The following is a 27,877-nucleotide window of genomic DNA, read 5'->3' as shown; positions in this document are numbered from 1 at the left end:
TGGATAGCTTGCCTTAAAGTTTAAGTAAGATGTCAAGAATATACAGCTCATCTATTGCGACTCCTGGATTTGGAGTCTCTTCTTCCATTACCAGGAAGCTGTGTGGGGTAGGAAGTAAGAAAGGTTCTGCAGCCACTGTAGATTTTGACTGGGTCCCAGCTCCATAAGGTGAATAGTCAGATCACCTCCCAGTCTTATAACAAATAAGACTGAAAGTGCTTAGAACAGTACTTGGCAATAAGTTGTTGATCAACAGTGTCAAGTACACATAAGGCATTTACTGCATTATTGTTTGGGGGAACTGGAAATATAGTTTCTATTTAGAACCTAAGTGAGAAAAACCCATGCTAACAGAATTTGAGGTATTGTGAGTTTCAAAGAAGGGCGGGATGCTTTAGGTAGGCAAAGGAAGTGTAACTTGTTGAGGAAATCAAGAGGATTTTGAAATCAAGGATGGATCAGACCTAGAAGGATGGAGAAGAAAAAGAGAGTACAAGAAAGAGACACTATAAGAATCTTGAGTGGGAGAGCCCAGTGAACATATTGCTGAATTGGAATAAAGTCTACTATGAGAGAAAATGCTGTAACACTGGCTGGAGAGGTGGACCATCCTCATACTATAAACAGGAGATTGGTTGTTTCGGAGAGTTTTTGGGTACATTGTCAGGATCCAGTTATGATGCCGTAGTGCCTCTGCCTGTGTTCTCATGAACAGATAGTCAAACTTCTGATTTCCACATTTCAAGTGTCTTTATTGAAAAAAAAAGTTGTATACTCTGAAGAATGCTTTAAACTAGTCAGGAGTTTAGCATCCACACAAGCATATCCAAAAAAATGAAGAAAAAATTAAAAATAGGGATCAGTCTGGAAAGACACTGATATTGGTGAACAAGAATAAAATACTTTAGTGCACCCATTTTTATCGAGAATTGGTTTCAGAATATAACATCCTTCCTGATGGCTTCCGATGGCTTTATTTGTTCATAAATAACTCTACTTGTTGATTTAGCCACTTTTATCATATGAATGCTTCATTAAACAAATGGAGCTTGCTCATTATAGCCAAGTGGGCTGTATTCAACCAAGTGGGGAAGTTGAGAGTACAGGCCTGTATTTCACAGCAAAGGCTGTTACTCTGGCCTCTTGCCATCTGGAAACTCTAGATAGCATTTCCCAGTATAAGCCTTGAATCTGGTAATGAGACTGATAGGGCCATTTGACTACAGTGTCATGACGCCAGATAGGCCTACCAACATATAAATAATGCTGTAAATGAATCTGAACCAAGAAAGAAGAATGCTTTCTACTCAGCCTAGACATTATCCAACTTGAAAGACTGTATTTCTCAAAAGTTCTACAGAAAAGTAAGCAGTAAGGAATTTTGATTGTTTTCCCCACCCTGGAAAGGGTCAGTCTCTCCCAAGCTCAGATCTTGACTGGAGGGTTACAGCTGTAATGAAATACAGTCCTGAAGCAGTGATAAAGTGGCCCATTGATTCTGTCAGTTTTTTTTTCCCTATCCATTGCCTTGACTCTAGACTGTAGTTTCTGAAATTAGGAGATGGGGAGGTAGGACCCAGACAAAAAAAATGGCCTTTATCTAATCCTTGAGCCATTAAGATTTATTTAAAAATGATACTTAATCCTAAGCTCATAAAGCTTTGCCAGAAAGTGATACCTAAACCTGTACCTTTATTTTCTTTTAATCAAGTCAGCTTTAAATGTGAAACTCTTATCTTAACCAGTGTGGTGGGAAATTTACCATCAATCACTGGAACTTTCCTTTGCATCCCGAAAAGTTTTGAACACTGCCAGACCCTGGAGGACCCCTCTGGTTTCTGTGGAGTAACTAGTAATAGTCCCTTGTTCAAGCCTTGGGGTTGTTTGAAGTCTTATGCCCCATCAGCGTGGGGAATTTAGTATGATGGATCCTTGGTATGAAGGACAACCATCAGTTTTGAAAAGCTATTATATCCTTTGTCTTCTGAGCAAGAAAAAATATGGATTCCCTCTCATCAAGATACTTGAACAACTTCCATTCCTCTCCCAGAAGATCGTTTTTCCTTTCTTGTTGATTTTTCTCCCTTCTTAGTGAGCTCTGGCCTCACAGGAGATTGGAGTCCACTGGTCTTGAGCAGTGTCAGCCTTTCACCTTGCAAAGCCTGTGAGTGAGGGAATTCCAGAAAGGGCTAGCCAAAGAGACATCATTTTCTGGTGGTTATCTTTGTATATCAGCAATAAAACACACCAGATAAGATCACATGAAATATAAGAGTTTGGAAGTGATCTTCATAATATACAAAACCAGTATATAATAATAGGACCTTGCATATTCATAAAATTAGCCAGATTATAATAATTTCATTTATTGTTGTAATGACCAAAATATGATTTAATACAGTTACCACAGACATTATGTTTTTAGTTCCCATGGCTGTTTTAAAAAGATAATAATAATAAGTTAGATCATTTCATCTAACCAAAATTTTCTAAAAATACAAAGAAAAATTACTTGTTTAAATATCATAATATTAGAGAATTAGGCTCCTTGTTTTCTTTCAGAAAACAGAACATAGTGTAGAATGTTAATATTGTGAAGTTTAATTCCATTTGGTAGATCTATAACACTTAACTTGAATATATTAGATTTAATCTAATACATGTAATGATAGCATTTGTGAGTTTGCATGTGAGTAATATAAACCAAATGAGCATTTTGCTAATGCTGATATTAAAAATTAGAGCCAAAGGGTAATGTAGGTCTCTCTAAGAGCCTTAAGGTCCTTGGATGTTTGCTACAACAGTGCGGTGATCCTGAGATGTTAATGAGCACATGCCTCATAGACATTAGAGAATAAATACCCTTCTATGACTCCTCAGTCTGAATGTCTGGACCAGCTCATTCTGAGCTTCTAAGCTTCTATCTCTGATGTGCATGCAAGGTGACATCACCTCATTTTAGTCTAGCACTAGGCAGGTTACATAAAGCATCCTTGGTCATTTCTCTTGGCTATGGTGTGGAAGGTTCCTCTTAGGATCTTTATGGATCTGGTGCCAGCTCCTTTTCATCTGGCCATGTACTTCTTGGTCTGACATAATGTGAATTTCTATCTGCTTTAAATCTTGAGAAATAGGTTTAAAGAAAGAGGATAGACAACTGTAATTTATAATTTCACCTCCTCAGTGGGAACATGGCCCTGTACTTTATGTCTTTTTTTAAATTTAATTGCTAAGAGTCATTCAGAATTCATGAATTGACTTAAATTTTCTTGGATGAAAGTACTAAGAAAAGACTCAAGTCTGCAAAATGCTACCAATTCAGCTCTTAAATTATGCATTTTACATGTAAATATTGCAAGTTGTAGGATGTTTTAAGTGAATTTTTAATCCAATAGTTAACATTAAAGTTTAAATTCTTGCCTAGAATTTCAAGCATGGAAATACACTCTAAAGGAAATAGGGTCTTTGGTTGCTTGTTTATAGGATGTTAGATATTTAAAATGTGAAAAATGCCCATTTCTCTCCATTTTTACAGTAAGAAAATTTTGATTATTTAGTATAATCCATATGTTGAAGAAAATAGTCATAATGCAATGTTATTCATCTTCCACCTTTCTCTAAATTGACTCAAGAGCCAATTCCCCTTTCCCTAGATGAGTACTAAAGCAAGTTGTACAACTTGTCTGATTTCTGCAAACTTAAAACAGGAAAATATTGATACACTGATATATATAATATTTAATGTATACATGTATAATTCTCAGAATGCTAGAGATGTGCCATCTAGGAATTCAGGGCTCTCAGCAGCTTCTTTCCATTGAACCCATTGATTATGTCTTGAGCAGAACCTGAGATAGCCTGTTACCAGCTCTGACATGTCCTTACATATGATCATAATACATTTTGGGAATGTCAGCCCTCTATTATGGTGGCAGTGGAATGAGTCTTGGAGTGTACTTCAGCTCTAGTTTAACAATTCTGTCTATGCAGCCTCATTAGAGGTTTTTACCCATAGTCATTATTCCTGGTATAGCCTTCTATTATACATTCTGTTTTCAGCCATCTTCATTGTGCAGATTCCCCAGGATAATGGAGAGTGTCTTGTGTATATCTTAAGGTCTTAGCTGATTTTTCAAAGTTCTTTTCCATAGAGAACTCTGATTAAATGGAATTTGTCAGAATTTCTGATAAGTGGGAAAACAGTCTGTTCCGGTCAAATGTTTCTAATCCATTAGAAAAAGAATAGAGCCAGGTATATTGGCAAATTTTTTTTTGTTGTTGTTGTTGCCAGTCCTGGGCCTGGAACTCAGGGCCTGAGCACTGTCCCTGGCTTCCTTTTGCTCAAGGCTAGCACTCTGTCACTTGAGCCACAGCGCCACTTCTGGCCGTTTTCTATATATGTGGTGCTGGGGAATCAAACCCAGGGCTTCATGTATTCGAGGCAAGCTCTCTTGCCACTAGGCCATATTCCCAGCCCGGCACATTTTTTATTGCTCAGTATGATCCTATTCATAAATATCTCCCTATGCATAATATTATAGACGATAGTATTATCCTCATTTGCTTTCTGTGACATGATCTTTGGAAGAGTTTGGTGTGGTAGAATTTGTGGGGAAATTGAGAGATTAGACTGAATCATTTCATGACATGTTTATTGGCTTTATTGTGCACTATCTTAGACTTAACAGTACATGGATGATGATCTGATAAATAATCACTGATGAAAGCATGGCTCTGTTTGTGGTAGTGTTCTGACCCCATCATGTGAGAGCTTGATTTGGACCGATATCAGGGGAAACTTTTCTGTAAGAAGAACATTTGAATAAAGAAGGATCAGTAGTGTGTCAGGGTACTGTAGGGGAGCAGAACCATAAAAGAAGGCTTATTAATTTATTAGGTTGGCTTACATAATGGGAGGTTGTTGGGTAGTCAATGGCAGTCCACACTGTAGAAGATCCATAGAACTTGGTAGCTGCTCAGTCTAAGCTGCTAAAAGCCTCAGAACAACCAATGATGTACCCCAGTCCAAGGCTGCAGATCTGAAATCTCCTTGGTTAGTCACTGCTGGGAGTCCACACTGAATGGCTGAAGAGGCTGGAATCTGATGTCCACAGTTGATGTCAGCAGAGAGTTAACTGCTCAGTTACTGTTTCCCATGTCAGTCTTCCCTGGAAATGTCCTCACACATACACACACAGAGCTGTGTGCTTTACTACTGTGAGGCAGCTCTTGACCTAGGTTGGTTGACTATCAAAATTAACCATCACAAGTGGGTTTCTAAATAAAAGAGTTGGAGTTAAGAGCAACAGGAGTCAGACAGAAAAGTTTTAGGATAGAGCAAAGCCCCTAATTCAGTAAGTTGAGTCAGTAAATCAGGTTAGATCATGTATTGGGTTTAGCAGATGAAGTTTAGCAGATGAAGTCAAAGGAGTTAAAGATTTCTAGATGTTGAGTTTGTCCTAATTAGTCCTGCTTGAACCATTCCCTACCATAGGCAACACCTGAAGGGAGCCAGGTGTATAGAGGGGAAAGGCTTTGATCCTCAAGGAGTTGACTTGAAGTGCTTTTGAGATAGCTCTGTGGAGGTGTCCAAGGGGCTGCTGGATATAGGAAAAGAGGTTTGGGCTAGAGGGAGAAACTTGGGAAAGCCATTGGTGTTCAAATGAGAGTTGAATTCATGATAGTAGATGAGGTTCTGAAGGTAAAGCTCAGAAAAGCAGTCTTTGATAGTACCAACCTTTAAAATCAGGCGGAGAGAAGTGAGACAGCGAAGGGGACTGAGAAGTATCTGTGGAGATGGGAAGAAACCCAGCGGTGAACTCTGTCACTGGAGCTGAAGAGAAAGTGTGTTTCAAGCAGGGGCATGGGGGTGCTCATCTCTGGTAGATGCTCCAGAGAATCTATTATTTCAAGGGTTATGCATCCACTAGGAGATATAAGGAAAATCCAAGAGAGAGCTTTTTTTCAGAAGTGGTTGGCAAAGAATAGATTGTAGACTGGGAGCAGAGTCCAGAAGGGTGAATACAAACAATTCTTTCAAAAGATTAGCATGACGAATAAGAGAGGGAAAGAGGGCAGACCCTGGAGAGGACTATAGAAAGGAGGGAAGTAAAAACTATGTTTTCAATGGAAAAATTTAAGCATATTTAAAGGCCCTCCAGAGGTTCCAGTGCGGAGAGCCTAAAACTACAAGAGAAGGACCATTAAGAAAAAAAGGTTACTAAAAGGGCTCAAGGATGGAATTCAAAGCTCACATGAGGGGTAGACAACCTCTCATCTAATGGCAGAGAGAGTGGAGATGGGACAGATCGAACCTGATTTCTAGGTTTCCACACAGGAAATAAAAGATCTTATACAATAGTTTGTAATGGTTCTTATGTGAAAGTTCATTCTGGTTTCCAGTTTTTTGTGTTGATTGTACAATGTGGTAATGCTATTTGTGGAATGATTTCTTTGTGTTGAGTTGTGTATACTAAAAGAAGCTGTTTGGGTTCGAATGCAGGCACAACGGCTTTCTTTCTGTGTTGTAGATTACATGACCTTGGGGTTGGTTTTAAGATTTTCTCTGGGCCTCCAGTTTTCCTGAGAGAGGGATCCCATCAGCAGATGCCCTATGGGATGCAAAGAGCAGATTTGTGTAATGCTTGGTGTGACTTGGTGTGTGTGGTCAGCATACCCAGATGTTAGCCAGAATGATTGTAGTTGTAGTTGAGGTCATTCTCCACATCTGGCGCTGCCCTCATCAGCAGCAGACCCCTTTGATGATAAGATGATAGCAGGGGAGTACCTCTGTGAGAGATAAGGGCCCAGACTTACAGATAACTGACTTCTGGAGAAGGCACCTAGCTAATTAGATGCAAGAGACTCTTTCAACCTTGTCCTGTTTTGCACAGTTTCACTCCCATCTTGGTAAGTTCTCAAAGAAGCCTGTCTAGGGTATTTCTTTGGCAAAACCTGAGATTTCAGGGTTAAGTGTATACAAAGTGAGAAGTAGACACAGCTGTTCTTTCATGGCCTCTCCTGTCCCAGAGCCTGGCTCTCCGCCAGCAGGACAAGGACACCTCTGCCTCAGCAGCTCCCACCTCTCCCCTTTGGGTCTTGTCCCCCTGTTTACCCTAGTTTGGTAATTTCCAGCTATATACCTTTCTCTTTAACTTATTGGTTTACTGGTTTATATTGGTTATTATTTTTTCTTTTTAAGATGTGTATGAAAGTTGTGTGAGTTCCACTTGAAGTTAGTGAACAGCGAAGTGGCTGGTTAGGAGGGGAGGATAAGAGGTAACAGGCATACCATTTGGTTTGGTGTATCCTCTGAAGAATGCAGTGATACTGTTACCATCTTGGCTTCCAAACTTATCATTTATTTATTTATTCATTCATTTATCTGTTTGTTTATAAAGTAGGCGCCCTCTCTGTAGCCCAGGCTATATCTTGTCTCAGCCTTCTGAGTTTGGGAGTTATAGGCAGGTACCACCATACTCAACCTCACACTTATCCTAAAGCCTCTGTCTTAAGTTTGCTGTGCTATATTTTAGGTTGTCTACTTCCATAGTCAGTTTGTACTCTGATGAAATAGCTCATTCTTGCATTCATCGACTGTTGCATAACCCAGTCATCTTCTCTTTCTCTAAATCCTGAGATCCTTTCAACTTTCTTTTTAAAACTTAAAGGACTTTGTCTAGAAACAGACCTTTTCTGACCTTATCAAGTTCTTTATATTCTATCACAGATGGCTCCCTTTGTGAAGTATTTTACCCTGCAAAATTAACTCCTGAGAATATGATCAGACTGTGAAGAACATGAAGTTCTATAGATGGAAGATGTTATGTACGTTGATGAAAAAGATTAGCTGTAATCATAACAGTATGTTGTCATGCTACATTTGGGGATAATTGAGATATTATCATTTGAAATAAAACAAGTTAATGCCTTGGACTTTGTGTATTTTTTATGATATACACGAATAGAATAGCTTCTTGGTAGGCTCTCCCTTGATCCCTTTTAGTGATTTCTTATTTCTATGCCCTTTCACCATTGCAGGGGCACAGCCCATCTCTGCCCTAGTGATAAGCAGTATTTTGACTTCCCAAGAGTTAGCCTGATGAGTCACTGTTTTCCTTCTTTGAATTTTAATAGTCTCGTTGAGATATTAATTTACATTCCTCAAAGCTTACCCATTTATCTGCTAAATTCATGAGTTGTACAAACATTATAAGTATCTACTTTTAGAAGTTTTCCATCACCTTAAAAATGTCTCATCAAGGGCTGGGGATATAGCCTAGTGGCAAGAGTGCCTGCCTCGGATACTCGAGGCCCTAGGTTCAATTCCCCAGCACCACATATACAGAAAACGGCCAGAAGCGGCGCTGTGGCTCAAGTGGCAGAGTGCTAGCCTTGAGCGGGAAGAAACCAGGGACAGTGCTCAGGCTCTGAGTCCATGCCCAGGACTGGCCAAAAAAAAAAAAAAAAAAAAGTCTCATCAAGCCTGTTTGTATTAGGCTGACTCCTTCCCCAGCAGCCAAGGCAAACAGTAGTCTGCCTCCCCTCTTCTACTTTTGCCTTTCTACACCGTAGATGTACACACACATATGTTGTTCAGTCATAAGTTGTTAGATATGGTTTTGTTCATTTAGCAAAAATATTTTTAATTCCAAATCTAAAGGGGTAAATTACGTTTTAAAAAATTGCACAAAGAGAGGGCTGGGAATATGGCCTAGTGGCAAGAGTGCTTGCCTTGTATACAGGAAGCCCTGGGTTTGATTTCCCAGCACTACATATATAGAAAACGGCCAGAAGTGGTGCTGTGGCTCAAGTGGCAGAGTGCTAGCCTTGAGCAAAAAGAAGCCAGGGACAGTGCTCAGGCCGAGTCCAAGCCCCAGGACTGACCAAAAAAAAAAAAATCACACAGACTGCACTGTGATATCTACAGTACGCATATAATATATTTGGAACAAACTCAACCTGTATATATTATATAGCCTCTCTCTTTCCTCTCTTAAACATTTTTTTTTTTTTTTTGCCAGTCCTGGGCCTTGGACTCAGGGCCTGAGCACTGTCCCTGGCTTCTTTTTGCTCAAGGCTAGCACTCTGCCACTTGAGTCACAGCGCCACTTCTGGCCATTTTCTGTATATGTGGTACTGGGGAATCGAACCCAGGGCTTCAAGTATAGGAGGCAAGCGCTCTTGCCACTAGGCCATATCCCCAGCCCTCTCTTAAACATTTTTGATGGGGTTCATTATCATTTAGCAGAATTTATATAGTGTGTGTGTGTGTGCGTGCGTGCGTGCGTGTGTGTGTGTGTGTGTGTGTGTGTGTGTGTGTATTCTTTTCTTGCTAGTTTTGGACCTAGGTGCTGTCCTTGAGCTTTTTTTTTTTCTTTCTCAAGGCTAGCACTCTACTACTTGAGCCACAGGTGACTTCTGGCTTTTTGATAGGACTGAAGATAAGAGTCTCACAGACTTTCTTGCCTGGGCTGGCTGCAAATTGTGATCCTCAATTCTCAGCCTTCTGAGTATCTAGGATTAGAGGCATGAGCCATCAGCGCCCTGAAGAGCAGACTATTTTTGAGAGGCTCCATCATATATCAGTAGTTTTTGATGCTCTTTATATCTGAATAGCATTTTTTTGTTATATGGTTGTACCTCATTTTGTTCATCCATTTACCAGTAGATGGATATTTCTATTTCACATCATTTCTATTTCACTATATTTGATATGAATACTTCCACTACAAATACTCATGAATAAGTCTTTGTGTAGAAATACATTTCATTTTACTTGTGTATATTCCTAAGCAGTTGTATCACTGAGTTGTAATAGTACATACACACAAATATATGTGTATATATACACACATATACATATACACACACATAAATTTTTAAGAAACAAACTATTCTCCACAGTAGTCGTACTATTTTACTTTCCCATCAGCAATGTGTAAAATGCTAATTTCTCTAAATCCTCATTAGGACTTGGTGTTGTTTTGATTGTAACCAGCCCAGTGGATGTGTATTGGTATCTTATTGTGGTTTTAGTGTGGATGTCTCTTTAAAAGCAGATGGTCTTTTTAATTGAGTTGTTGACTTCTTTATGTATTCTGGATATATAAATCCTTTGTATATGATTTATAATATGACTGTATTTTCTTACATCTTTTGAAGCACACAGATGTTTACTTTAAGGAGGTCATATTTACTAACTTGTTTTCTTGTATGGTTTATGATGTGACATACCTTTGACCGGTCCAAAGCAACTAGATTTCCTTCTGTTTATTTGTAGAAATTGTATAGGTTTATCTTTATTTAGGTTTATGAACACGGTAATTTGATTTTGTATATTCTGGGTTCAAATTGTCTTGTTCTCTATGCTGCATTAAATTTTCCTAGCAACATTTGTTGAAAAGCAAAATTTCTAGTCTTTTCTCCATTTAAGTGTCTTGTACCTTGGTTGAAAAGCATTTAGCCATAAGTATGAGGGTTTGTTTCCACATTCTCATTCCTGTGCCATTTGATTCTTCAGTCTCTCCTTATGTTAGTACTGAACTGTCCTGATTAATGTAGGTTTACAGCAAATTTGTAATCACATAGTGCTGTTTCACTCATCTTTGTTAGTAGTTTTCAATTATCTTTTGGTCATTCATGTTCTTCATGTCTGCAAAAGTCAAGAGGAATTTTGAATGAAATTTCTCTGAGATCAAATTGAGGACAACTGACATCTTGACAAGATTGAGTCTTCTGTGTATCTTTCACTTATTTAGTCTTACAGATAGATTTCTTTCATTAGTGTTCTGAATGCAGTTCTTTTTTTTTTTTTTGGCCAGTCCTGGGGCTTGAACTCAGGGCCTGGGTACTGTCCCTGGCTTCTTTTTGCTCAAGGTCAGCACTCTACTACTTGAGCCACAGCGCCATTTCTGGCCTTTTCTGTATATGTGTGCTGAGAAATCGAACCCAGGGCTTCACGTATGTGAGGCAAGCAGTCTATCACTAGAACATATTCCCAGCTATATGCAGGTTTTATCGTATATGTTTCTTACGTATTTTGTTTGATTTATGTATTTGTAAATTTTCTAGCTTACTGTTGAGTGATGCTCAATGCTGCTAATGCTGCTTTTCTAAAAATTAACTTTATTTCTCATTTTTCATTTACAACTTTTGCTCACATCCCACCGGTGGAAATTCTTCTGCATTTTACTTGAATTTGGTCAAATACTAAGGTTAATGTTAGAAAAGAGAAACTCAAATGTTTTCCACCTGTAGAGGCAAAGGGATGATCTATTTTAATTATTTTTTACCAAGTGACTGGTCAGCAGTCATTGACTAAGACTGTCATATTTTCCGATCACATTCTCAATGCAAGTGTGATAAAACAAGCTGGTCTTCCTGAGGGGTTTTGAGTGTCAGGGAAGGGACCTGCTAACCTCGCTTCCCTTTCTCTGTAGGTGTTGCAGTGTCCCTGGAAGTGTCGGAGAGCCCTGGGAGTATCCAGGTGGCCCGGGGTCAGACCGCAGTCCTGCCCTGCACGTTCTCCACCAGTGCTGCCCTTATTAACCTTAATGTCATTTGGATGGTCATTCCTCTCTCGAATGCTAACCAGCCTGAGCAGGTATCTCAGTTCCATGTTGTGCTTCCTGTCAAACATAAATATTTACCAAATAGGTGGGTGGGAGAGCATCTTGAGTGAAAATTTGATTTCTGGAAGAAGGTAGCATTTTCAGTGTGCTGTGCTGTGTTAGGTCCTCCCCCCATGCATTGTTAACCAACTATCAGGAAAGGCTATCCTCTTTTCAAAAGGTTGTAATCATCATCATCACCATCATCACCATCATCACCATCACCATCATCATCATCATCATCATCATCTTCTTCTTCTTTTTTTTTTTTTTTGGCCAGTCCTGGGCCTTGGACTCAGGGCTTGAGCACTGTCCCTGGCTTCCTTTTGCTCAAGGCTAGCACTCTGCCACTTGAGCCACAGCGCCACTTCTGGCTGTTTTCTGTATATGTGGTGCTGGGGAATCGAACCCAGGGCCTCATGTATACGAGGCAAGCTCTCTTGCCACTAGGCCATATCCCAGCCCCTATTATTATTATTATTAAGATTAAGAATCATAATAGATCTGAAACTAGGACCTAGAATTAAAAAGAAAAAAATTTAAGAAGAAATTTTAAAGGCAAAAATAGGAAAATATCAAGACAGAAAAGGCCAGGTCTTTATTTGGTTGTTGTTTGTTTTGGCCATAGTCGGGCTTGAACTCAAGGCCTCATGCTAACTTGACTTTCTTGCTCATGGCTGGAACTCTACCATTTGAGCCATGACTACATTCACCTGCTTTGCTGGTTATTTGGGGCATGGCATCTCAGAGACTTTTCTGCTTTGGTTGGCGTTGAGCTGTGATCTTCCAGGTCTCAGCTTTCTGAGTAGCTGGGATTATAGGCATGAACCATTGGCACTTGGTTTATGCATTGTCTATTCTATCAAGAAGAGTCTGGCCACAGGGTGAAAAAAGAGAAACAACTACAAAAGCAATACTTGCAAAACAGTTTGGTGTAAGTGAACTGAACACCTCAGGGGGGGAAAGGGTAAGGGGGAGGGGGGAGGGGGGTATGAGGGACAAAGCAACAAACAGTACAAGAAATGTATCCATTGCCTAACATATGAAACTGTAACCTCTCTGTACATCAGTTTGATAATAAAAACTTGAGAAAAAAAAAGAAGAGTCTGGCATTGACAAAAGTGAGTGACTGTACTTTTTAAAAGTCGTGACAAGTGACATTAGATATTAGTACTTGATTTGCTGACTTAGTTTCCTAAGTATCTAAAAAAAACTAGGTTTACTAGCCAGCAGAGTCTCTCATAAATTACAATTTGTCACACCAAAGAGTGGACATGGAAATAGAAGCTGTTCTCAATAAACAGAATAAATGAAAGGGAAAAAGAGTCATCATTTATGATAACCACTGTAGAAAATAATGCTCAGAAAATTAATGAGTTGTGATAAAGGCCACACTGCTTTTTGCAGAGGCAACAATTCCATGAAGCTTTTCTGCTTCAGTGAGCTTATTACTACCTAACATATTTGCAAAACTGAATTTTCTAATGTCAAATTTAGTGGAAACCTAGTTTGTTTCTTGAAGCCACATAATATTGTAGTTAGTCTATGCCTTTGAGATTATTTTGTTCCACCTCATTTTTTTTTTGTTCAGTGATGGAGAGGACGTAAGAACAGAACTTAGCCTGCAGTTCTTTACACACATAGTCGTGGACTTGCCACTCTTCTTTCCTTTTCTGACATTTATTGATATTTAGTCATGATTAATTATTTTGTTGTCTAGGAAATATGAGAATGGCAGTGCTAACTTTTCATTTTATTTTTATTTTGGAATTAATATTTTGAGCTAATAAACTATTTTTGATAAGTTGGTAGCAGGGTTGCATTAAAGACATTTTCTATGTTCTGATGAGTTACATAAGGAAAATATGTTCTCTTAAAGACACCTGTTGGATAGGTGCAATAACAAAAGGCTGGGGACAACCATCATTAGAAATACATTTCCTAACATTTCATGCAGGAATATTTGGCTTGTCTACTGGCTAGTTTATGCATCTGGGGGCAGAGATGCAGTGACCGGTTTATTTTGTTCTCTTTTGCAGGTCATTCTGTATCAGGGTGGACAGATGTTTGACGGTGCCCCCCGGTTCCATGGTAGGGTAGGATTTACAGGCACGATGCCAGCCACCAATGTCTCTATCTTCATTAATAACACTCAGCTCTCAGATACAGGCACTTACCAGTGTTTGGTCAACAACCTTCCCGACCGAGGGGGTCGGAACATTGGGGTCACTGGCCTCACAGTGCTAGGTGAGTAATGAAACTTCCCTGCCTCTTGGACCACTTAGAAATCTGCTCTCTAGCATGCTTGCTTTTGCCCTTCCTTCCACAGCCTTAGTCTGGTTATGTTCCTTTCCTGCCCTCCCACCCTCTCTACATCTCTGTATTATGTACACAGTCTCCCCACTCATTTCTCAATTTTAGGTGGTCTGTCCTCACACATTTCATCACATTTTCTGATGGTGAAAATTACTTTCAGAAATGAGCCTCTCTTTTTTAAGCTTTTACAGGACAGATGCTTTTGTTGAGAACAAATTAAGTCATGATTAATTACTTTTGAGTGCAGAGCAGTGCTTTCAACATGTGTGAGCATGCTGTACTTCCTCTGAAACAGAGTACAGTCCCACCAACTCAGTTTGGACCTATTGTCCTGAGTGTGTGTGTGTGTGTGTGTGTGTGTGTGTTTGTGCATATGTGTGTGCACACATGTGTCAGTCCTGGGCTTGAATTCAGGGCCTTAGCCCTGTCTCTGAGCTTTATTTTTTAAATTACAGAAGGTGAACATTCTACCACTTGGGACACAGCACTTTTCTGCTGGTTAGTGGGAGATAAGACTTACAGAATTTACTGCCTGGGCTGGTTTAGAACCATGATCCTTAGATCTCACCCTTTTTTTTTTTTTTTTTTTTTTGGCCAGTCCTGGGCCTTGGACTCAGGGCCTGAGCACTGTCCCTGGCTTCTTCCCGCTCAAGGCTAGCACTCTGCCACTTGAGCCACAGCGCCGCTTCTGGCCGTTTTCTGTATATGTGGTGCTGGGGAATCGAACCTAGGGCCTCGTGTATCCGAGGCAGGCACTCTTGCCACTAGGCTATATCCCCAGCCCTAGATCTCACCCTTTTGAGTAGCGAGGATGCCTTTAGGCATGAGCCACAGGTGCTCAGTCTGTCCTGAGTAATTTTAATAATTTCTTTCTTTTATTCTCATAGCTATCCTTGCTTGAATGATAGAGACTATCATCTTCATACACCAAAGACCAAACAGATTTGGAGCCTTAGGTCCTAAGACAATGAATAGTACATGTAAAAATTTTGATCTCCAAACTCAGACTAGCACTCTTTCCATCAAGCTGTGCTGTTAAGACTCTGTCACACTAAATTCTAAACATGCTAGATTCTCCAGCACTCCTGTCTTCTTTCCAAATGGATGCTTGTAGTAGACAGAGGTGGCTGTGTTCATTTCATGTAGGGAGAAGTCCATTGTGACTCTATCCTACTCATGTCTCAAAACCGGCCTGTGCCCTCCTCTGTAAACTCACCCCTTTTCTCCTTCCATTGTGCAGTTATTTGAGGATATGATATTGGGGATCCTTGCCCTTTTCCCTTACTGGGCAAGGACATCCTTGGTGCCATCTTCTCTGTCTTCAAAGAGAATTAAAAAACTAAGGACCAGGTTTCTATTGTCAAAATACTGTTCACTCTGCTATATACAACAAAACAAAAATGAGTTTTAAGAGTAGACTTAAATCTCATTCTTATAATCCGTCATTGGGTAACTGGCTTCCCCCGTGATTTATTTATTTTTCAGTTTTTAAGGAGAAAAAGCCTTCATCTTTTTCAGTTAGTACTACCTCCAATAAATTATTTTGGGTTTTCCTTCCCAGCAGCGTCAGTGTCACAGGTGTAAATCCAAGAGGGTGCACCCCATCATAGCTCTCAGGGTTTGGTGAGATTCTCACTCTCCTTGCCTTTCCTAAATATACTCTTTTGTTATTCCCTCTCCCTCACCCACTCTCCCTCCTCACTGCTCTACATGCTCTACATCCATTTGACATTTGGCTACTTATTTTTGAACTAGTGAACACATTTACTGAAAAGTTTATTAAGATTAGAAAATGTATTATTACTTATCCTTACATTCTTGGTATCTACAATTCCCGTCATGAGTCCTCAAGCCGTAAGTTTTTTTTTTTTTTTTGGCCAGTCCTGGGCCTTGGACTCAGGGCCTGAGCACTGTCCCTGGCTTCTTCCCGCTCAAGGCTAGCACTCTGCCACTTGAGCCACAGCGCCGCTTCTGGCCGTTTTCTGTATATGTGGTGCTGGGGAATCGAACCTAGGGCCTCGTGTATCTGAGGCAGGCACTCTTGCCACTAGGCTATATCCCCAGCCCAAGCCGTAAGTTTTATTTAAAAAAAATCCTTGGTTTTTGCTAGTACAAATCATTACTTCCTTCTTTATTTTTTTTAGGTAATTTTTTCCTTACCCTTTGTGTTCTTTTTATCTTAATGATTGCAAAATGCCAACTGTTTTATTACCAATTCTCTTTTAATTTGAGTCCTACTCTAACTTCCCCACCACAAAGCAGAATTTGTTATATTTTGTCTTTTTTTGTTTATAAAGTAACTAATTCCCTTGCACAGGTAGTCTTAGTCAGAGGAGAGCTGGTAGGGTGAGTTGGTGCTGCTAGGAACTTGAGTTTTTCAGCAGTGTTTTTGATGGTAATCCACTGAAATAAAGAATTTTAAGAATTATTTAGAGAAAGCAGAGTCAAATCAAGATGATAAGATACTTTGAAGCATCAAAAAGGCGCAGCTCTTGCTACAGATTTGTCCCTTGCCTGCTGGAATTGCAGGCTCTGCCCCTGCAACAAGCTCCTGTTAATTAGCGCTTGGCTATCTTTTGCCTCTGCCTGGAGGTTTTTTCCTGGTATGTAATCAAAGAGCAGTGTTCCCTGAGGTGAACACTGAATGGTGGTGTTTGCTTCCTTGTCCCTTGGCTCACAGTAACCATGTACCCCTTTGCTTACTCTCCCTATTTAGTTCCCCCGTCTGCCCCACACTGCCAAATCCAAGGATCCCAGGATATCGGTAGCGATGTCATCCTGCTCTGTAGCTCAGAGGAGGGCATTCCTCGGCCGACTTACCTTTGGGAGAAGTTGGATAATACCCTCAAGCTACCTCCAACAGCCACTCAGGGTAGGTAACAGTGTCCCTTAACCTATTTCATTCCTTCTTCATGCAAAGTTCTGAGATTTTCATAGTTATGAACTTTAATATATTTTGAAAAAAATACCTCTGTCTTTTCTTCTAGATGTTTCTGTGTGTCTAACACAAAATGTTTTCTTTCCCTTTTGTATGTTGACTTTCCATACACAGGGATAATGGTCTATGGGAGTTCTATCACAATGGATATTTAAGATATCTAAATAGTATCTGTGTTTGTATTAGCTCTAAGGCAGCCCTTGAGGTTTCTTCCTGAGATCCCACTTCCTGCTTAGATGTATAGGATTTATTTTAGTATGGGAGATATCTGTAGTCATGAGAGGGCTAATGCTTCTATATGAGCCTCAAAGGTCTGCTTTGAGAAGGAAGATGGGAAAGAGAACAGGAAAGGCCTCATGACCAGGAAACCTAAGGATTGCTCACACAAGACAGGATAAAGATGGAGGGACCTGAGGATGGATGGTTTCTTACCAGTATTTGGATTATTTGATTTTAAGGGAAACGTCCTTGAAAATTTGAAAAAGTTTTATGAAATAAAATGAGGGAAAATGATAGGATCCTATCATTTCATCTGTTTCAACTTAGCAGTATTGAATGTTATATCATCTCTATTATAGAGAACGTTCCTTATTGCACTCTTAGAGCAGATTCACAAATCTTAATTTAAATATAAAGCTCTCATACCTATAATCCTAAGTACACAGGAGACTGAGATCCAGAGGATTACAGTTTAAAGCCAGCCTGGGCCGCAAAGTCCTCAAGACTCCATCTCCCAAATAACCAACCAAAGAACAAAACAAAATACAACCAGAGAAAAGCCAGGCTCAAGCCAACTGAGCACTAGGCCTGAGTTCTAGTCCCAACACCAGCAATAAACATCAACCAAAAATCACACACACACACACACACACACACACACACACACACACACACACACAGAGAGAGAGACAAAGAGAGCGAGAAAGAGAGAGAGACAGAGCGAGAAAGAGAGAGAGAAAGAGAGAAAGAGAGACAGAGAGCATGAAGAGGTGACAATTAAGGGGGAGGCCCCAAATAGCCTTCCTTGTTCTTAACTTTGAATCATGTTGAGAGCTTTTGCCTGCCTATCTGCCATGGCAAGGTAAAAACCCAAGCGGTCAGCTGATGTTAGACAGTAAAGATGAGGTGCAGGGCCCTGTCAGTTTCCTTAAGAATCCCAAAGGAAGACGAATGGACCTTCCTGTCCTCTCTTAATTCAAATAGCCCCAAATTCATTATTTTAAAAACCTTCCTTTCAACACAATAATGTTTAGGTTACTCTGATAATGAGTACTACAGTATTTTGAAATGCTGATTTTTTTTCTTGCTGAAAGTTTCAGCCATACTCTGGCTTAATTTTGTGTGTGTGTGTGTGTGTGTGTGTGTGTGTGTGTGTGTGTGTGTGTGTGTGTGTATAATGGCCCTGTCTTAAAATGCTGAAACTATGTTCAAATCCCAGGTTTTCCAGTATCTGTTTCTTAACTATAAAGTTCCGATGTCAGTTTTTGTAAAATAAAAGGGTCTACAATGTCATCTTCCAGGGCCTCTGTGGCAGCATTATTCCATGCCTTCATTGTGCAACTTTGGTGCAGTATTGGATACATGTTAGAATTACAAATGGACATTGACAATGGCTATTTGTAGTAAACTGAGAAATACTCATAGAAAGAGCCCTCTGTCTCTTTGTTTCTGGCATGTGTGTCCCTCAAATAACTTGGTGTATCTTCTTTGTAACTTGAATATTCTTGTTACGTTATGTATGTACAAAGGTGAACTTGAATGCCAAAAATAAAACCTTTTACCTTTTTTAATTTGAACTTCGGACTATCAGAGTTACATTATTTATTTTAAAAATACACATTAGAGTCAGATTTTTAATTTGAGTACTAAGGATACAGTAATATTTCTGCTGCATTCTTGTGAAAAACAACCAGAATCTAATAATGAAATGTCAGGCAAATAGTTATGAAGGGACTGCTGTGGTTTGTATTTAGTTTGACTGTGTTCTTCAGAAGTCAATGTGTTAGAGGCCTGGTCCTCTCTGTACTCACTCTGATGGCGGGACCTTTAAGAGGTAGGGCATAGTAGAAGATCCTTAGATTATTTAAAGGTGTGCCTTTCAAAGAGATTTAGGAAGGTTTTGGGGAACCTCGAGGTCTCCTGAGAGTGAGTAGTTGTATGCCCCCTTTTGTTTAGCAGTGAACTCTTTTCTACCTACCTGTTCTGCCCAATCACTGGGGTGGCTGGATCTTGGACTTTCAGCCAGTTCTGCGAGGCTCAGGAGACCTGCCTACTCTACATGGAGTGTCATTTGCCCATCTGTGGTGGAGGCTGAGAGAGCATTCTTCCCTGGGCTTTGTACCAGGGTGTGACACTCAGGGCTAAAGCGTTGAAAAGCGGCCTAGAACAGATCCTTGAGAGTTCCCGTCAGTTTCTTCTTTCTTATCTCAAGATTCTGCATTCCCAGTATACTCTACAGTTACTCTGAAGAGTAGCTGTACTAGGGAGAAAGCAGGAGGCAGGGTTCCTGAATCAGCTCAAGGCTACCTAGAGAACTATCTTGCAAGGGCATAACAAGAGGATGCCATTTATAAACCAAGAAATGGGCATAGTTTCTGGTCTTGTTTTTAAAAACCAGAATACCATCTCTTCTCTGCTGTGATTGCTGTCCTCACCTATTTTATTTTAAAAATTTGATGACAATTTTTATTTCTGAAAGTTCCCTTTGGCTTTTATGATCTCAGTTGTTACCTTTCATAGGGTGTTTAGTGGCTAGCGTAATCGTGTTGTAGTCACTTTCGCGTAACTTCTGTATCTCATGCTTTCTGCATGCCAGTCCTGTTTGTTGTGGCTAGCTCCCTTTCACTGTATCCCTTTCCTCCTGTAGCTCCCCACTTGCATGGCTGCCCTGTCTGTGGATAGCCCCCCGGGGATTTTCACTCAGTAGATCCTAGATGTGTCAGTGATTCCTGATACCTGAGCATGCTGATGGAATTCTTCTCTCCCTATCACTGATAGAGTGGCCTGTTCTAGGTCCTGGCTGTTAAGAGGGCTCTGCCTTGTCCCATGGACTGTAGACGAAATCTCCATCTGAGGTCCTGAATCCAGCTTCGGCCTCTTTTCCTTCTCCTCTTCTCTGGCTTCTGTGGGATACCTCTACTCTTTCCTATAAAAAAAGCTTGATAGGGTATTTGAAATGGTCACTGAGTATACTTTATCTCATTTTTGTAGCTAGAAAGCATTGCACATGAGTAGGCTACCACATTGTCTCAATCTGAAGTTAGACCTAGCAGAATTTTATGATTCAAAGTTATTCATGATCATTAAAACTTAAACATTACAGAAGTAGAAAATGTCTAGTAACCAGAATGTAGGTTAAGGCACTAAATAAATGATGTCATATGAGTTACTTCTTGGTAGTGGAAAAGACTGATTTTACATACTTCTGAGAAATGCTCACTGCAAGATAGATATGTGAACACTTGTTTTATTCTCTAGTCTTTTGACTGTGTAGCAACATACTTCTTCTTTTGAATGATTTTTTTTTTGCCAGTCCTAGTGCTTGAACTCAGGGCCTGAGCACTGTCCCTGGCTTCTTTTTGCACAAGGCTAGCACTCTACCTCTTGAGCCACAGCACCACTTCCAGACTTTTCAGTTTATATAGTACTGAGGATTTGAACCTAGGGCTTTGTGCATGCTAGGTAAGCACTCTACCACTAAGCCACATTCCCAGTCCCTTGAGTGATTTTTTTTAATGTAAAACTATCTTGTAACCTGGTGGTGCCGCTGCCCCAAACATTGCCACCTTGTCGTCTTCTTCCTCCTCCTCCCCTCTCCTTCTCCTCTTACTCCTCCTCTGCTTCTTGTTCCTCTTCCTCCTCTACCTCTTCTTAGAAAGTCTTAGCAAGGGTTCCTTTTTAGTATAAAAAGGTTAACGTATGGATAAGTAGAGGAAAAGAAAAACATTTCCTATTTCCCATTCAGGAAATGGTAATTAAGACACCAATAACCCGATTCTTTCAATGTAAGTCTGTATTAGGGATTATTTCACATATCATAAAAATTTGCTTCAGTTCATTGCAAACACTTTAATGGTAAATATTTTTTAAAAAGTGAATAATAATGCTGTGTATTATATGGACATGAAATTAGAAACATTAAAAAATCCAAGTTGGCAAAAGCAATAGCTATTTCAATGACAAAACCAAAATCAGAGCAATAAGACAAAGTTGAATAAAGAAATGGAGCTAATAGAAACAGCATGTATCCGGAAGGTAAAGTATCATGGTTAAGTTTCAGCTGGGCACTGATGGTTGTTAAAGAGGCTAAAACCTGGAAGATTGAAGTTCAAAACCAGCCAAGGCAGAAAGCTCCTAAGATCCTATCCCCAACTAACAGGCAGAGTACGGGGGCATGCTCAAGTGGCAGAGCACTAGCCTTGGGCAAGGAATCAAAGGGGAGTGTGAGGCTGTGAGATTGAGCCTTCCTAACCCCCACACAATTTTAAATAGGTTTTTATTGCATTTTCTTTTCTTTTTTTACAAGTTTTAAAAAATTATCAGGTATCTTTCAGGTTAAGTTCACTTTTATGTATTATTAAAATTGCAATTTTGTTATAATGCTAGCCCAAATAATACTAATCCATTCATTTTTGTTGTTTTCTCTTTTTAACAGAGTATTTTTGACACTAAATAGAAATGATTCACTGTTTATTATTTATTACTCAGAATATACAAATTTATTATTTAAAACATGTTATTTATTATTTAAAACATAAATAATTAAAATACAGTATAATTCATGATTTTGGAATTATTGTCTCTCATTTGCAAATCAACAAGATTACTATTTATGGGAAATTTGGGGCTAGAAGAAAATTTACAAATTCTTGGACAGATATTTTCATATGGCTCCGGAAAACACATAAATTTCTCAAGAACTCTCAAGGGGAAATTCCTCCATGGAAACATAACTAGATACCATACTGATCTCATTAGCATACATCATCTCACTTAATCCTCAGTGTCCTCTGGTGGAGAGGCACTTTTTTTTTTTTTTTTGTAGCTCCATGCTACAAATGAGGAAGCTAAGGCAGACATGGAAAACAGCTCATCCTGAGTACTGGCTGGCTGGTCAGAGGCTGTGCAGTTCTTGGCCACATTACTTTCACTGGCACTGTGGACTAGGCAGCCAGAAGCAGAGTTCTGGACCCCAGGAAAAAGACTGGAACTGGAACTATACACTCAGGCTTGTTTCTAACTCTGAAGAGACTTGTAGTCCAGGTAACTGTACAATGCTACTGTGGATTGAAACAGTGGATTTGATGTCCCTTGAACTTTCCAAACAGTGGAGTTCCATGCAGATGTGCCTCCCCCATTTGAAAGAAGATCAAAAAGATCCTTTATCCTCTACCATTTGTTTTCAGAAGTCATTTCACCAAATGTCTTCTGTGGGAGCAGTAAAGTGGCAGAATGAGGAATTGCCCCCTGAGTTTGAGAAGGGTCTGTAAGCAGCCTGGTGTCCATCTCCACAAACAGTCTGTTTTGTTTCTGGTTAATCCTGTCTTATCAGTGTGTCTTTCTCCTTCCCTGATTAGCTCTGAGCCATCTCTGTACCATGGTATGTCAGCATCACTTTATCACATATTCTTGTAGTTCATTGTGTCTGAATCAGGAAATTAGGGGAAGACAATGACTTCATCTTATAAAAATAAGTTTTTATAGCAATCATCGTTAGTTTACTTTTTTGAACATTATGTCCAAATGTTGCTTAGAGTAACTGTTGTAAAATTTCCTAACTAATCTTTCTGCAAATGTTCACAAAATTATTGGCTTGCTATGAACTGATCAAATTTTCTAGAGTTTCAAAGTTTAAGGAGAAAGGGGCATGTGGAATTGTGGCTTGGTTGCCCAGAGTTCATGCTTTTATTGCATGATGTCTGTTGAAGAAGGAGTTAGGCACATGGGTCTGTTCCTAATTCTAACTGCTCTGGAAGATGGCATGGTGAGCATGCATATTGCAGAATGATAGAGTTTTAAATGCCTTTCTGGAAAGCCAGGTATATGAGTATGAGCTGACTCTTGTAGAGAGCTGACTTTATAGAGTGCTGCTACCCGTGTGTCTCTGTGATCTTAAGCCAATCACATGGCTACTCATAGGGAAATAGCACATAAGCATGTGGTAACCATGAAATAAGGTACATTAAAGACTTAGTACAGTGTATGTGGTACTAGAAAGAAGGTAGCACTTTTATCAATTTGTTGATCATTTATTGAGTGCCTTTCAGTTTGCAGACTGGTTTCTGAGGTTGTGAATAAACTGAGATAATAAATCCAGTTGTTATCTTAACATGATAAGAAGATAAGCAGTTACAATAAATTACATGGTGCCTGCCAGAGCTAGAGAAGACAAAATGCTAGGGAGACATATGGGGACAGCTACAAATGAGGTGTGAGAAGTCAAAATGCAGGGAAGAGGAGATCCCTGCCTGAAGTCTGCCACAGGACCCAGAGAGTTCACTGAACCCCGCCTTCTAGCCTTCCTAACATAGATAGCTCTCAGGATTTTGTGGGGTTTCTTTTGTTGGGAGGGGGAAGCTGGCTTTTGGTTTTAAAGAAAAGGAAATAATACATAAGGACAAACCAAGAAAACATTAAGTATTATTGACCTTGTATGCATCATATAATCCAAATACCCAGGATTATCATGCATTGTGTCCTGTCATCCATTTGTAAAATACCTGTACAGTATGGATTTAACTTTTCAGAAAAAAAAGGCAAACCTGGAGTGCCTTGTTTCCCTGGCCAGTATGTCAGAGAGAATTCAAGTATATATGTGATGATGTGGAGTCATTCCTTGCTACTGTCTGGTGTACTATGTTAGAGGTTTAAGGACAACTTGACAGCACTGGTGTGGGGGTCATTCAGTGAATTCCTTCTGACACATGGGCCAGTGTGGGGCAGTAGTCCTTTCCTGTTCCATGTTCTGTTGATTTTGCAGGCTCCCATGAGACATCCCCTAGTACCTGTCATAATGTAGCCTTGGCTAGCATGGAACCCATTTATTGGAAATGCTTGCCTTCTTATCTTGTGAAGATCTGTCCTATTCATCAGTTCTCAGTATTCCCCAGCCCAAGTATTTAGGTAAATGAAGAAACTGTTAAAAGCAGGTATGCTGTGGTCATTTGCTTCTGTCTATGATTGAGATAAGAATGCAAGTAGTCAGGAAATGCCATGTAGCTAAATCTTAGCTCCATGTAAATATCCCAGGGCAGAGGAGCTCCCTGTGTGGCCCCAGGCACACTTGGGCTTTATGCTAGAATTCCTTGTGCTGTCAGGAAGTTTTTCCACTCAGTAGTTTGTGGCAATTTTGAATGGCTGAGAGGAAAGAATGTATAATGTTTCCTGCTTCAAAAGTCAGGGAAATAAAGCCTAGAACTTAGAAGCTAAGACAGATATCTACCCAATTCTAATTTCTAATGACTGACTCTGTAATCTTATTTTTTAACTACAGCTTCAGTGTCTTTGCTGTCCAATGGGGTTAATAATAAAAATACCTAAAGGGAGTCATTTAGATAAAGGCTCAGATAATACATATAAGATAATACACATAAACATCTACTCAGTGCCTGGCACATCTTCATTAACGGTTTGATCTTTATTATTACAGGAGTAAATAAACTATGATGTATTGATGGGTTACTCAGATGCAAACTGGCGAGGTAATTCTCAGACCTCTTGATGTAGGGAGAAACACTGGGCCCTGGCTGCTTTTCCCTTGCCTCTAGCACTGTGTCAGATCAAGGCCAGCCTTCCCCAGGGATGCTCCTGGCCCATGATGGAGCTACTAATGCAGTCCCACTCCTGCAGGACATGGGAAGCCCTTACTGAAAGACTGGCTCAAAGACTGCCCATGTGAAACTGTCTGAGACCCTTCCTACACAGACGACTCCTTCCCCTCCACCTTCACAGATGTCAGGCTTTCATAGAAGTCAGAGGCTCTCCCGGCCTTCTCCAGTTTCTTTCTCATTTCTTTTATTGCTGTTTCCCTCAATAAAACCTCATAGTTAGCTCTTTGTAGAACTGGAATGATCACAATTGTTATAGTTACAGAGCACAAAGCTGATGGGTTCTCCACAAAGTGAGGATTGGATTGTTGTAGATGCTCACTTGATCTTCATGTTATCACAATGACTCATAATTAAAATGTGGTGTCCTGATCATACATGTTCTAGGACAAACCTTAGCCACTCGCATTTGGGTTATTGCAGGTTGAGTTTTGAGAGTGTCCTTATTTGGGGCAGGCCTCAATAGTTCCAGGCCTGAACATGCTGCAGTGGTTTTAGTCTTCAGCATTTAGGAACCAAAAAATGTCTTCCCACCTCCACTGAAAAATGAGGAAAATTGGTAACTTCCATATATCCATTGTTACAGTCTCATCTTTGATTACTTTGTTTCTTTCTTATTCACTATGCGAGATCCTTACTTATTATTTTTGTGACAGACCAGGTACAGGGAACAGTCACGATCCGGAACATTAGCGCCTTGTCTTCAGGTTTGTACCAGTGTGTGGCCTCTAATGCCATCGGAACCAGCACCTGTCTTTTGGATCTTCAGGTTATTTCCCGTAAGTACAGCAAGTTACGTTGCCACATTGAGGTATAAAACCTTGTTAGACTAGAAAAACTAAGGGTTCTCCTTGTTGTGAGGTCATTGGAACATTACCTAGAAACCAATCTGTTGTTAATCATTGTTAAACATGTTGTCAGTATTCTAAGTATACTTTTTTTGTGCTAGTACTGGGAATTGAACTCAGGGTATTACACTCTAGCTCATGGTTGGAGCCACACATTTGTAACCTTTGTGACAAAGTATCTCTCCTTATCATTTAGAATCAAACTAGTTCTTATTTCATAGTGCTGTAAACATGATACTGTAATGGTCTTAGAGCCATGGCAAGACCTTCTTGGGTGTTTTCTTAATCCCTGATGCTTGCCTGATTAGGAGTTATCTGGTTGTAAATGCAGCATTTGTCAATAGTTGAGAATTCTGGGCTGTTTGGTTCTGGTTGCAAAAGGGAGTGATGCTATCTAAATGAATTCCAGGAAATGGAAACATGGGTTTTTTGGTTGTTGTTGGTGGTGGTGTTTGTTTTTGCTTTTTTTTTTTTTTAAATGAGAGCAGAAGGGGGCAAAGATAGGGAGGTAGAAGGGTGAGCAAATGCAGCCATGCTATTCTGTATACACTAAGTGGAAAATGACCTATGTAACTCGTGGTCAGGGATGGGAAGGGAAAAACGGGACAGCAAAGGAAGGGGTGACATTGTCCAAAAAAAGAAATGTACTCATTACCTGACTTATGAAAATGATAACCCCTTTGTCCAATACCTTAATAATAATGAGATTATATATATTTATTACATATAATATATAATATATATTATATATTGTATATATTATATAAGTTATGTATTATGTATTTTAAAAGGGAGTGATGCATCTGGGGTGGGGCTAGGAAGTATCCCAGCAGGTCCCAGCGCACACTGGGGCCCTTAGGCAGGGTGGATGGATGCCTGCTTCTCCTGGCCTGCTCCAGCTGTACTCTCCTGATGTGTTGTGGGTTGATAAATGGGCCGTTCATTCTGCAGGTATTGAGAGCCTTCCTTACCATTGGGGGAAGTAGAATGTTCACTAGGTTTGACCTCTATATGAATGTGGCCCTTTAGACAGATCTATACATCTGAAAGAGGCCTGCGTACACAGTTGCAGAGATATATGCTGTTTCCCTCTCTCCTCTTTAAATATATTTCACAGCCCATCCCAGAAGCACTGGACTAATAGCTGGAGCCATTGGCACTGGTGCAGTTGTCATCATTGTTTGCATTGCACTAATACTAGGGGCATTCTTTTACTGGAGAAGCAAAAATAAAGAGGAGGAGGAAGAAGAAATTCCTAATGAAATAAGGTTTGTATGTCCTAGTCTGTCCTGACTAGCTACTGTGTATGTCTTCATTGGGGCAGTGAAAATTGCTATGCTACTCTTATAACTGATGGCTATGGGAATTCGAGTGGCTGCCTGATATTTTCCCGTACTCTTTTTCTCACAGCACTATCCAGCTGTATTCATTAAGAGTTCCCCTACTCCTTCATATCTCCAGCATGTTCAGTGATATTCACAATAGATATATTAGTTTACAATATTCCTTTAACATTGCCCTTTCTGATACATGGGAGCATTAAGACAAAGGAGCATCTTAAGAACATACCAGTTCCTATACATATAGGTAGGCTCAGCAGTATATTAGTTTACAATATTCCTTTAACATTGCCCTTTCTGATACATGGGAGCATTAAGACAAAGGAGCATCTTAAGAACATACCAGTTCCTATACATATAGGTAGGCTCAGCAGTATGGCTTAATGCAAAAGTGTTTCAGTTTATTTTTCAGTACTTTAACAAATTACCTGATGCCAGCTACTTTATTTCCAAAATAGGTTTATTCTGACTCATAGTGCTAGAAGAGTCAGGTCTTATCTGTATGTTATTTTTGGATAGCAGTGAACAAAATATCTGAGGGAAAACTTGCAGGAGGTAGGATTTCTTTTGGTTCATGGTTTCAGAGGGTTTGGTCTGTGTTTGCTTGGCTCCATGTACTTGAACAGAACATCATGGCAGCCAGCGTGTGTGGTAGAGGAGAGCCCTTTGCTTCAGGTAGACAGGAAGTATACAGGAAGGTTTTCCTGGTGACCTACTTCCTTCAGTTAGGTACCACTGCCTAAAATTTCCAGAATCTTCCAAAAGAGTACCACTATCCTGAAACCCAGGATATTTCAACACATTAATCTGTGGGAAGATGTTTCATTTTAACCATAAGAAGGGCCCGCACCTGTTGGTGGTCTTGCTAACAGCAACCTCAAGCCTCTTGGCAAAGAGATGGGGAGGTCATGTGTGTGACATCTGGGCACCCTCTCTTATAGAGCTGCCAAGATTCAGTCAGGGAGGATACACTCTGATAACTTCATCTAATTCTAAT

At 39.9% G+C, this 27,877-nt stretch overlaps 1 protein-coding gene across 2 annotated transcripts in view; it reads left to right on the top strand.

Moving 5' to 3' along the window:
- Nucleotides 1-27,877, top strand: part of Igsf11 (immunoglobulin superfamily member 11) — a 106,296-nt gene that overhangs the window by 76,467 nt on the left and 1,952 nt on the right. For both annotated transcript variants that reach the window (XM_048346684.1, XM_048346685.1), the window contains exons 2-6: nucleotides 11,442-11,605; nucleotides 13,652-13,859; nucleotides 16,645-16,800; nucleotides 25,349-25,471; nucleotides 26,658-26,808. In XM_048346684.1, the coding sequence (XP_048202641.1) occupies nucleotides 11,442-11,605; nucleotides 13,652-13,859; nucleotides 16,645-16,800; nucleotides 25,349-25,471; nucleotides 26,658-26,808 (802 nt within the window). The remainder of the gene's footprint in view (nucleotides 1-11,441; nucleotides 11,606-13,651; nucleotides 13,860-16,644; nucleotides 16,801-25,348; nucleotides 25,472-26,657; nucleotides 26,809-27,877) is intronic.

The sequence above is a fragment of the Perognathus longimembris genome, chromosome 5, assembly GCF_023159225.1.
Source record: "Perognathus longimembris pacificus isolate PPM17 chromosome 5, ASM2315922v1, whole genome shotgun sequence".
Classification (NCBI taxonomy): Eukaryota; Metazoa; Chordata; class Mammalia; order Rodentia; family Heteromyidae; genus Perognathus; species Perognathus longimembris.
Note: the sequence above shows the minus strand (reverse complement) of the source record. Positions and strands in the feature narration are given on the sequence as shown.